Here is a 12,120-nt window from a genome sequence, read left to right as displayed (position 1 = left end):
GCGAAAAATGCTTCATAATTTAGACCAAAGAGGTGGTGTGAATTACAACAGAAGAGAACTCCAGTCCATGCAGGCCTCTAAAGGTACCTTCACACTCAGCAACTTTACAACGAGAATGACAATGATCCGTGACGTTGCAGCGTCCTGGATAGCGATATCGTTGTGTTTGACACGCAGCAGCGATCTGGATCCCGCTGTGATATCGCTGGTCGGAGCTAGAAGTCCAGAACTTTATTTCGTCGCCAGGTCGGCGTATATCGTCATGTTTGACATCAAAAGCAACGATGCCAGCAATGTTTTACATGGAGCTAACGACCTGTGAGAACGATAAGTGAGTCACCGCTACGTCACAGGATCGCTCTTGCATCGTTCTGGAGCTGCTGTGTTTGACGTCTCTACAGCGACCTAAACAGCGATGCTCCGTGGCTCCGGAACGTGTGGTGACAGTTTTCTCACGTACCGGAGACACTGACTCATGTAGACACATTAAAATCAATGTGTCTCTGCACATGTCAGTGTTCGTTGGAGCGCACGTATCACACGGACCCATTAAAGTCAATGGGTCCGTGTAAAACACATACCGCACACAGATGCTGTCCGTGTGCCATGCAGGAGACAGCGCTACAGTAAGCGCTGTCCCCCCAGCTTGTGGTGCTGAAGCCGCCATTAATTTCTTCTCTCCAGCAGCGTTCGCTGGAGAGAAGGAATGAAAAATCATTGTTTTTTTTTATTTTTTTTGTGTTTAAAATAAAGATCCTTGTCACCACCCCCCTCCCACCCCCTGTGCGCCCCATCTGGAAATAAAATACTCACCTGGCTCCCTCGATGCTTCCTCTCAGCGCCGCAGCTTGTCCTGCATGAGCGGTCACGTGGTACCGTGGGTGGAGCCGCATATTCATCACTGTAATGAGCGGTACCACGTGACCGCTCATACAGGAAGAAGCTGCGGCGCTGAGAGGAAGCATCGAGGGAGCTGGGTGAGTATTTTATTTCCAGCGGGCGGGCGCACAGGGGGTGGGAGGGGGGTGGTGACAAGGATCTTTATTTTAAACACAAAAAAACCCAATGATTTTTAATTCCTTCTCTCCAGCGAACGCTGCTGGGACGAAGGAATGAATTCCGGCTTCAGCATCAGATGCAGGGGACAGCGCTTATCTCTAGCGCTGTCTCCTGCACGGTCCGTGTGGTACCCAGTCAGCACACGGTGGCACACTGATGTGCCACGTGAGCACACGGACACGGATAACTCCGGTACCGATTTTTCCGGTACCGGAATTATCTGGACGTGTGAGACTGGCCTTAATCAATTTGCTCTTCATCACGACTGCCATACAATATGCCAGTGTTTATGAATCACAGTCAATGTGTGAATAGGATTTTAGCACGGCTAAAAACACAAATATTAATCCATTGGCCCGGTTTCTAAAAAGTTAATTAAATAGTCTTCATTGTGCGATTGTTCACTGCAGAATAATACAAATTACAGTGGGATATTCAAAAGAGGAATCAATAATGTTGAGAAGAATATAAAGATAAGTTGTCTTGGTATGCTTTGAAGCTCTTTTCTCTTCATCCGTATACAAATAATTGCTCATCTGATCACCCAGCCAACTATAACTATATTTCATTGTGTCAGATCTGAGGCAGGGAGCGTCTGTAAGTCCCCTAGGCAACACAATGCAATCCACCCCTTCTAGTAGACAGACGATCACCGACAGGTAAGGTCATGTTCTTACAGCAATAGTAAGCTGGGTAAAGTTTAGTTGTGTTGGATACACTTGTGTTAGATGAGTGAATTAATAAATTGTGTTTAGTATATAGCTAATTCTACGGTGAGAAGAAGTATATTGTTGTATTGTAACAATGGTCTATAGTTTTCTGCACTTTTATATATTTTGTGATGCATTTGGTAACTAAGACAAGTAAACGATATGGTGCAATGTACGTTCAATAAAGGGAGACAGATTTCATAAGGATGGCAGAATTTGCTGCTGGTGTCTAAAAACTAATATTTTTAATAAGAAGTCTGATATTAAATTGTGTAGGAAGAAATAATAAAAACCTAAAGGGTGTCTCTGACCCCAAATTTATACTTCAGACTAACTATTTAACCTTTTAGGAGACAGAGTAACAATTAAAAACGTTTTAGTTTTTAAATCTGTGCCACCAAAGAACTTAATTGTGATAAGCAAGTGATGGTGCTGAGTGCACCCCGAGGCATGGCTACACACCTTGGAGCACCAATCCACCTACTTATTTAGATTACCGCCATTCCTTCTATATTGTAGCTTTCTCAGAGCTGGAGCTGTCTGAAGATATACCTCCATTATGTGTGCACTGTCCGTATGCAGGTGTGAGCACAGAAATCGCTCTCTCCTCGCTGCTGACATCGCTCCCTGCACAACTATACCCAATCGATAACAGTAGAGCCAAAAAAGTGATTTCCGTGCTCACTCCTTCACTGAAGTGACAGCAGAGGAGTTGAGCCATGTCAGCAGCCAGGAGGGAGTGTTTTGTGTTCTGTCCCCTGTGTAGAGACAATGCGCACATAGTGGAGATTTATCTTCAGATAACGCTGTTAGTCAGCATAGGAACTATTCGTAGAATATACTGAGCAAACTCATTTGCATATTATAATAAAGTTATTTGAGTGAAACGGAGGAAGAAATGTAAAAAAAAGGAAAAAAGAATGCTTTTTATTGTTGCACCATTTCTTACAAGGCTATGTCTTTAGTTCAAAGTGTAAATTTTGGGGTGCCAGTCTCACTTTAACTCCTTTACAACCTTAGACATATCCATATGCCCAGGTGACGTGGTATTTACCATCCTTGGATGTTTGGATATGTCTAGGCAATTTTGTGCTCACAGAGGCTGTTCGCGATCGCCGCCGGGGGGTCTTCACCTGATTCTGATAGCTAACACCCGGCTCTCAGTGCCAGGAGCTTTGCCCGCACCGCTCTTGGGACTTTAACCCCATAAGTACTGTGCTCCTGCATTGCTATACTTAATAACTGTGATCAGACTGGAGAAAGTGAAAGTCCCATAATGAGACTAAGTAAAAAAAGAAAAAATTGTAAAAATATTTTTTTTTAAATCACATTATAATAAAAAATAATAAATATATTGTACCCATAAATATTATTTTGAAAAACAAAAAAAAACAAAAGTACACATATTGGTATTGCCGCTTCCGTAATGACCCAACCTTTAGAACTGTACAAGTTAAGGATAGGCTATCAATAAAACATAGTGGCCATCTCTTTAATGTTACATGTCTGCTATCACTTGCATTGTTAGAGAATGTCACTTTACTGTTTCAGAAGTTAACCTGTCTGTAGTAGAAAGTATGACCAGTCCTCGGAGACAAATCCCACACAGCGTAAAACGATGGCAGCTGGAAAGTCTTGGCCTCCATGGTGGAGAAACGGAGATGGCAATCAGAGACCGCATAAACCCAGATCAGACCGTGAGCAAGACAAGATTTAGTGCTTGGACACCAAAGGCAAGCAAGTCCGCCAACAAGCAGGTACTTGGAGTATTTATCCCAATTGGAACCATGGATGAACCCAAACAATAAGGAATGAAATCAGTGAGACAGTTATTAAATATTACATAGGACAGATAGAAGCTGGGTGACCATCTATGCGACCACCAGGTCTACAAACCAGGTTACACTTTATCCCTTTATTATTTTTCTTGAATTTTTGGTCTCGGGGTAAAAAAAAAGCAGTAAAACTGCATGTTTAGAATGCATTGTGCTTTATTAAAAAAGACAACCAGTTAAATTGAAGTTGTCTTTGTGTGGGTTCAGTTTAGGGCACTATGGCTGACCATACATATTGTTTCATGCAAGCATTTCAGATTTGAATAGACAATTGGCTCTATTAGAGAGTAAAGTTGGCCATACACATTACATGGCTGTCTGCCCAACAATGGTTCTAGTCAGCTATCTATCCTAACTCCCCCATTCGCACAAAGATCGGCTTTCTGACAGAGGCTTGTCTTCCCACTGAACAGAAGGATCAGCTGTTAAGTTTCAATAGGCCTGATCACTTTCTCCTGACAGATGATGAGAATCAGGAGGCCCCCATACACATTAGATGGTGGCCAGCTTTTATCAATATGTGTGCTGATGCCCTGCTATGTGTAGCACAAGTGATCAGATGATGGCAGCTTCAAGTCCCCTAAGGGGACTATAAAATACAGTAAAAAAAAAAAAAAAAAGTTTTTAAAAATAAGAAAAAGTTCAAATCAACCCCATTTTGCCCAATTAAAAATGCACATTTGGTATCGCTGCATTCGTAAAAGTCCGATCTATCAAAATATATATGTCATTTGTGTATAAACATCAAGGGTATGTGCAAGTCCTTTAGATGTGTGTGAAAGCGCAGACTTTTTAAGGTGGAAGATGCTTCAAGGCACATCGGCGTCTTTTGTCCTGGAGTGTCTTTGTGGTGTCTTTGCGGTCTTTCCTGTGTGCTTTTTGCTACATTTTTGGACCCTGGTTTTTTATACTTGCATAGACTGGTAGCTTTAATCACCAAAAACGCAGCAAAAAGTGCTGAAAAAAAATAGAAAAATGCTGCAAAAAAAACCACAAGTTCAAATCAACCCCCCTTTTTGTCCCATTAAAATTAATACGAAAAAACAACATATTTGGTATCGCGGCGTTAGTAAAAGTCCGATCTAACAAATCCGATTGGTAAACGACGTAACAAGAAAAGAAGTTGAAATTATGTGGTTTTGGCCATTGCAATAAAAGAAAACCTATACATCTTTGGTATCTGCGTAATCAAACTGACCTGGAAAATCATATTACCAGGTCAGATTTACCGTATACTAAACATGGTAAATAATAAAAAAAATAAAATAAATAAATAAAAATTTGAAATTGCCCCTTTTTTTTTGCAAATTCAATGCACTTTGATTTTTTTTTCCTGCTTTCCAGTGCATCTCACGATAAAATAAATGATTGACTTTCAAAAGTACAACTCCTCCTGCAAGAAATAAGCCCTCGTACAGCTATATTGGTGGAGAAATTAAAAAGTTACGACAATGAAAGAAGGAGAGTTAAAAACGAAAATGGAAAATCGCCCGGGGGGTGAAGGGGTTAATTTCTTTTAACCTCTTCAGGCTTTAAAAGCCATGAAGCAGTTACTGTTTCCCTGCTCACTCTTGCAGGTGACGTATAACATTGATGGCCTATCTTTAGTCATCAATGTCTGATCGTTAGGCGTGCAACACTCAACACCCCCACCGTTCAGCTATTCTTGGTGCCGGCAGTAGCTGCACAGCTCCATCCATGGAATAGTGGCCATGGCCTGGTACTACACATGTGCTCCCTATTGACTTTAATAGGGGGCAGATGAGTAATACCCAGCCACAGCCACTATACAGTAGATGGAGCTGTGCAGCTCCGGAACTAAGCAGGTCCAGCTACTGCCGACACCAAGAATAGCTGAACGCTGGAGCCAGGTGTTGGACCTCGACCAATCAGATATTGAGGACCTATCCTAAATATGTTTCCTTGTTACCGGGAGGGTGTCAGCCAAGCAATAGCCCATATGATATACAGTACACTTGAAGTCTATACTGTGACTTGAGATCATGAGTTTAACACCATAAACTTTCATCATATTTTCATAAATTTTAATAGCGGGAAAGACACACATTGCTTTTAATCTTTGTGCATGTTTTTTTTGCAGCTATTCCAAGAAAGGGTTAATCTCATAGGACACTGGTATGATTTGTGGACTGATAAACAGCGTATACAATTTCTACATGCCATTTTGGCAAGGAGCAGCCGGTCACAGCTGAAGTAAGTAACGAGGACGGCTCGGTAATAATGGGGCACATTTAGGGTAAAGTCATTTGTGGCGTGTTTGTTGCAAAAATATTTCAGACTGTTGCGTTTATCTGAGTAGGACTTTCCAAAATCCGTGTACATTCTGCAGAAATAACTCTTCACGGGCATGGATGGAACAGATTTTAAGTTGTGAACTTTTTGCAATGCCTGCCGGGTTTTTCCTGAAGCATCTTTTTTGGTGTCTTAAGCATTGCTTTACTGCCTGTTTTTTTTTTTTTTTTTTTTGCTTTTATGTATAACATAGCAGCTTCCAAGCAAAAACTGTCTGAAGAATGGTCAGGTCATATGTTTTAAACGCTTTCCATCTTTCGAAGTCTAAAGAGGTTAAAAGGCTGAACATATATAGAAGAATGCAAAAAGTTGTTTTTACACTAAAGTGCAAATGTTCATTCTTTTTAGTGTTATGTTCTTTTTCAGGCGGGTTTCAGAGCAGACATGACAGAAAAAGATGTTGCGCGAACATACCCTTAAAGTATCATAAAGTCTTACAGACCACTGAGCAATATACCACGTCCTCCTGCTTCACCTGCCAAAGGATTCCCTAACATGGTACACAACAGTGTGCCTATGCAGTAGTCAATAAAGCCAGGTGATCTGTGGGGTATTCTCTATTTTTTAGGGTGGGGAAGCGTGAAAAATTGCAACAGACATGGCATGCAACTAGTAAAAGTGATCCCACATGTTGTAGGTGGCTACATGTATCCAAAACTCCGGCCACTGTGGTGGTCAATGGCTGTACAACTTTAATACAAAATGAAATGGCCATTTCCTATCATGAGTGGGCAGGCTTTCAGCTTTGTGGCCAGCTGCATGTGGAGCTTCCCCATGGGGCCGTGGGGTACTCGGCACCGGGTCCTTCGGTTCACAGGGGGATGTCACGGTGGCTGAACCGGTCCGTGGCCCTGGGACGTCCGTGTAAAAGGAAAAAGTCTTTAAGTGGAATGTTCATGACGCCACCTGTGTTATTCGGTCAGGGTGACCAACGCTGCTTTAAGGGGTCCGCTGGGGTGATGTTATGGCAGCTAGATGGTATACCTTCCCACAGGTGAAGTGTATCCCCAGGGCTTCCTGGTGTATAGATGGTGAATGATGAATGGCGCAGTGAAGAACGAGGACACAGGGTTGCAGTCTCTTTACCTTTACTGAAGACTCCAGCATCCACAGTCCAGGGCACCAGATCACAGGGCAGGCAGAGTCCGGCCAGTTTGAAGGCAAGTCCAGAGTCTCCTTGTCCAGGTGGAAATCAGTAGCCTTCCCTTGCGCTGCAATGTTGTAGTTCCTTGCTGCCTAAGGCTTCACATAAGGTCCTCACAGATGTAATGTCTTTCTCTCTGTCCCCCATATAGGATAGGACAAACCCGTATGACTGGTGGCTTGAGGCTGTTAATAGGAACTCTAACACGCCCCGGCCTCCAAATGTTGCCACCGTGCCTCCTGGGTGTAGGGCGGACAGGTAACTTGCAATTAGCTGTCCTGCCGGTCTCTGGAGCAAAGCATAAAGGTCCTTACTCCCTCGGTGTTCCGGCCACCGGGTTTCTGTGCCTCAGAAGGAGGCTGCCTGTGTAGGGCTGGTCCCCTTCTGGTATCCTCTCCTTTGCTGCGACTCCCTTCACGCTCGCTGCAATACAGTTCTGCCTTCTGTGTGTCTCTTTCTGGGAGCTGCAGCTCTGAGGGCATGCACAGCTCCTTGTCCTTTCTCCTTCGTTCACTGACAGGATCCCACCCCTGTCAGGGAGCTGAGCTCAGCCAGCAACTAACTAACTTTCCCTACAGGCGACCAGTTTTACCTATGTGGGGAGTGACCTAATAAATAGGAGCAAGAGCTCCCCCTGGTGGCCTGGAGTGTGAAATGTGTTGAATGTTTGTGATACCTGGATACAGTTATCCTTCTTTGCCTCCAAACATAATATCACTCTCCCCGAGAGGAAAGCAACATTACTGTGACGACCAGGACCCTGGGGCGCCACACATGTGTGGTCTCACAGTGATGTATTTTTCTTCTCTAAACCTATGTGAATGTATATGTAGTGTAGTGTCAGTGTGTTAAGATACTGACAGATTGCCATCTTCGATGTTTTCCAGCTGTTTTCTGTTGCTTTTCTTACTCACATGACGACAATTCAGACTCTCTGGAACATAAGGCAATCTGTGTTACCCTGTAGTATATTTAACAATGCAAGCACATGGAGTGTCAGAATGATATTAATAATGTTATTAATTATTTTCTGATGATTGTTCTGCTACGCTGAACGCACCTGGCCACATAAATCATCAAGTTCCAATGCTGGCAGCTCCCTATGTAATTTTTGACCTATAACGTCTCAGATGTGCTTGATAGGAGACAAGTCTGGAGATGCTGCAGACCATGGTGCAATGTTTAGGCCATGTACCAAAAAGGAGGACACAGGAGCGTTAATATTTTGTTTAAAAAATTGTAAATGTACAAAAAAAATTTATTGAAAAAGTCAGACAAAAAACAAACACATAAAATTACGTTAATGCGGACACCATGAGCTGACATCCAGTGGTATACCCATAATAATATAAATAGTAACTTCGACATCAACATGAAATGGTATGGAAAATCGGATCTGCCACATCCAAAACACACATAAAGACCATACAATTGTGTTACTTAAGCCCCCTATCCACAGATAGTGCCCAAACAGGCTCATATACAGGCATATAGCTAATGATAGATCTGGGGTTCAGACCAGCCTACGGAAAAACCCATGGAAAAGTCTCCATAAAGTGCCAGCTGGCGTAACAATTAACATGGCAATGCCACGTAGTAATCCTCTTACCCAATACTGGAGTCAGAATGAATTGAGTGCCACCCCAATGCGCGTTTCGCTCTAATACTGCTCGCTTTCTCAAGCTTTCTTGAGAAAGTGAGCAGTATTAGAGCGAAACGTGCTCTGTGTACTGCTAGTGAAGTTGGACATCACATACCAAGCCTACAGCATCAAACAAACCATAAGAAGGTGTTGGCATGACATTAAGGTATGAGCCAGATGTCTAGCTATAGGTGTTCCATTGACCTTTCACAACCACTTTCAAAGGTTATCATGGTTCAGAGCAGTATGACAATGGAAGCTTGAATTGGAGGTCTATCCTCTTTAGTGATGTGTCCCACATTTATCTTGGATGCAATGATAGCTGGAGATTGGTCTTTAGACCATGGGGGCAACGTCATTAAAAGGTCCACACAAGGGCATAATGTACAGTAGTTGAACCTCTCTAGTTTTTACTCCATGTACATTAACTACTTGCTGTTAAGTTAATTTAGCCATGGAAATGATAGCATGGTAATTTCTCCAAAGTGTCCCAATAGCCTTTTTTAAACATTACAACCTCAGGCCACTGTTATGATAGTGTAGCAACTCACTTGTGACAATAGGTAACACACTAAAAACTGCAGCTGACCAAGCTAGAGATCTTGACCCTGCAGTCCCTAATGGTTCCTGCGTGAGCTGAGAAAGCCCTAACCACAGACTAGATTATGGCAACTCGGACCTGTGCTGCCTGAAAGGCCGTTGACCACTTCACATTCCTCCTAAAGAGCTAGAGGGCAGAACAGAGTGCAAATTACCTATAGAATGGAAAGTGTGCTGATATAGAAAGAGATCCCAGAGTGAGTAAAACTAACCATGAAATACAAAATAAAGGATTAAGTACGTACTGCTTGAGAAAATGCCGCCTACTTCATAAAAAGAAACAGAAGATAGGTGCAGGAGAAGCCGACTGCAAAGCACAAGCTCAAGTGTTCAAAACCAGACGCATGACAGCCATGTGTTGATTGTACTACTGTGAGCAGCCTGCTTGGCCCAAACATGCTGCAATGCTTGTCTCCCATCAAGCATATCTGGGATTTCATTGGTCAACAATTACAAATCTAGTTGCCAGCAGTGGATCTTGACGATTTCCGTGCACAAATGCATTCAGCAAGGTAGAACATTCCTCACACACTATTGATAACATCATTGATAACATGCCAAGGAATGTAAGTGTGAGCATTTCTGCACGTGGCGCTCCTTCTCTATGAATAACTAAATAATTTAAAATGTTTTGAAAATGTTGTTTCCTTTTTTATCATTTGCACATCATTAACATGTCTATCCATCTACTGATTTCCAGAAATACAACTTTTCTTTCTTGATGTTGCAATTTCAATGTTGAGGTGTGTATAAAGAACTAAAATTACTTTATTGGACTGAAAGTATTTATTTTGCTGGCTTACAAGTTTTTAATTTGTACTTTATCGAATTTCCCGTGTATAAGAAAATATATCTGTCATACTCGCGCCCAGACTGGTTGGCGCGGGCGTGCGGAGGTGTGTGGCCCCACTGTGCCACAGACCAAACCTCCCTGGAAGGGGCGTAACTAAGTAGCTTCCTAGGTGTTCGCTGGAGCCTCTGATGGTGAGGTCAGACTTGTGCAATAGGAAGCTACCAGGTACCACTCCAGGGTGGAGTCTGGTTGTGGCTGCTGATCCCACCGGGGAACGGAACATAGACAAGCAAGCGGGCACGGCTGGCACATAGGCAGGCAGACGGGTACAACAGGAGCACTGTCAGGCAGGCGGGCACGGCTGGCTCTCTGGTAGGCAGGCGGGCACGGCTGGCTCTCTGGAAAGGTAGGCGGGCACGGCTGGCTCTCTGGCAGGACTGGTGGGAAAGACTGGTACACTGGAAGAACCGGTAGGGACCGGTCTGCAGGCAGGTATGTAGAACGGGTAAGAACCTGTTCAGACACGAGGACCTAGGAATAAGTAGATAAAGACCGCAAGAGCGGATGCAGAGCGAAAGCACAGGAGCTAGAGCCAAGAACAGAAATGCAGGAGGCGGAGCCAAGAGCAGGAGGCGGAGCCAAGTGCAAAACCGCAGGAGGTGGAGCTAAGAGCTGGAGGCGGAGCCAAGTGCAGACAGGCAGGAGGCGGAGCCAAGAGCTGGAGGCGGAGCCAAGTGCAGGGGAGGTAGAACCGCAAGGAGCGGAGCCAGGTAGAACCGCAAGGAGCGGAGCCAGGTAGAACCGCAAGGAGCGGAGAGGAGCTGCGGGAGAGGTCTCTGCAGCAAAGCTGAGCAGAGCCACAAGGAATGTGAAGAGAAGCTGCAGCAAGGGATAACTGCAACAGCAGAAGATAAGCAGAGTAGAAAGGAGCAGAAACGCAGAAGGGAGGAGCAGAGGTAAAGTCACAAAGGTTCAGAGCTGCAAGAGTGCGGAGTGTAAGCAGACTGAGAATACAAGGAAAGACAACAGGGAAGGAAGCCAAAGACTAGGAGACCGAGGTAAGACTAAGTACAGACAAGGCAATGGAACAAGACACAAGGACAAAGACACTGGGACCAGGATATACTGCCTCCTTGTGGGCGGACAACAAGACCAAGGAAATAACACAGAAAATCCTCCAGAGAGGGAGTAACTCAGAGAAAGGCCAGGCAAACTCAGAAGCAAGACACTAACTGACCTAACACATTGCACAGGCCCAGAACACTGGGTGGAGCTGCACTATATACTGGAGGCCTCTTGACAATTGGTCAGGAACAGATTGGACAGATGCACCTGATTCCTATAAGAACCAGAGAGTTCAGGCGCCGCCCCTCTATACACAGAACCATGAAGCATGCAGAGAGCAGAGACACAGAACATGGAGCTGGCAAGAAACAGAAACCACATCATGGACTGGAGCAGTGGGTAAGATAGTGTGAGAAATGCGAGGCCATGCCGTGATGCCAGCATAGTTGTTACAGTACCCCCCCCTTTACGGCCCCTCTTCTTCAAGCCCGCCAGAATAACTTGTAGAAGAAGGATGGGAGCACACATAGTCCGGGCCAACATGACATCTTCAGGGTAGAAGGCAGCAGGAGGGTCACCAGGTATCTCAGAAAACAAAGTCTCTTGGTGCTCAACAGGGTTAGCTTCCACAAAGAGCAGGACCACCTCCTCCAGGTACATAGGTAACAGGGACTTGAATGCTGCCGTCTTAATATCTTCACCAGCCAGACACATGGAAACTGGAAACCTAATAGGATTCAAGTTTTGCCCAACAGGTAGCAGAGAAGTTCCTGGATACTGAACACAGGAAAAGTCACTAGAGATGAGTGTGGAGAACAACAGCTCCACCGGGTCAGAGAAAAATTGAGGTGAACAAACTTCTGTTTCGAAGTCTTCACCAGCCGGCCACAAGGACGCAGAAGGTATAAACATAGGAACCATCCTCTGCCCGTTATCCAGAAGAAATCGTCCAAGCGGCG

The 12,120-nt window shown here is 44.3% G+C and overlaps 1 protein-coding gene across 3 annotated transcripts in view; it reads left to right on the top strand.

The window, feature by feature from the left end:
* Positions 1-1,631: 1,631 nt before the first annotated feature.
* ECT2L (epithelial cell transforming 2 like) overlaps positions 1,632-12,120 on the top strand; it is a 133,295-nt gene continuing 122,806 nt past the window's right edge. For 2 of the 3 annotated variants that reach the window (XM_077289243.1, XM_077289244.1), the window contains exons 1-2: positions 3,242-3,526; positions 5,706-5,818. In XM_077289243.1, the coding sequence (XP_077145358.1) occupies positions 3,272-3,526; positions 5,706-5,818 (368 nt within the window). In that variant the 5' untranslated portion in view covers positions 3,242-3,271. Of the gene's footprint in view, positions 1,719-3,241; positions 3,527-5,705; positions 5,819-12,120 lie in introns of those variants that run through there. The other variant, XM_077289245.1, reaches the window with a different exon arrangement.

The sequence above is a fragment of the Ranitomeya variabilis genome, chromosome 2 (assembly GCF_051348905.1).
Source record: "Ranitomeya variabilis isolate aRanVar5 chromosome 2, aRanVar5.hap1, whole genome shotgun sequence".
NCBI lineage: Eukaryota > Metazoa > Chordata > Amphibia > Anura > Dendrobatidae > Ranitomeya > Ranitomeya variabilis.
The sequence above is the reverse complement of the archived record's forward strand: the minus strand, read 5'-3'. Positions and strand labels throughout refer to the sequence as shown.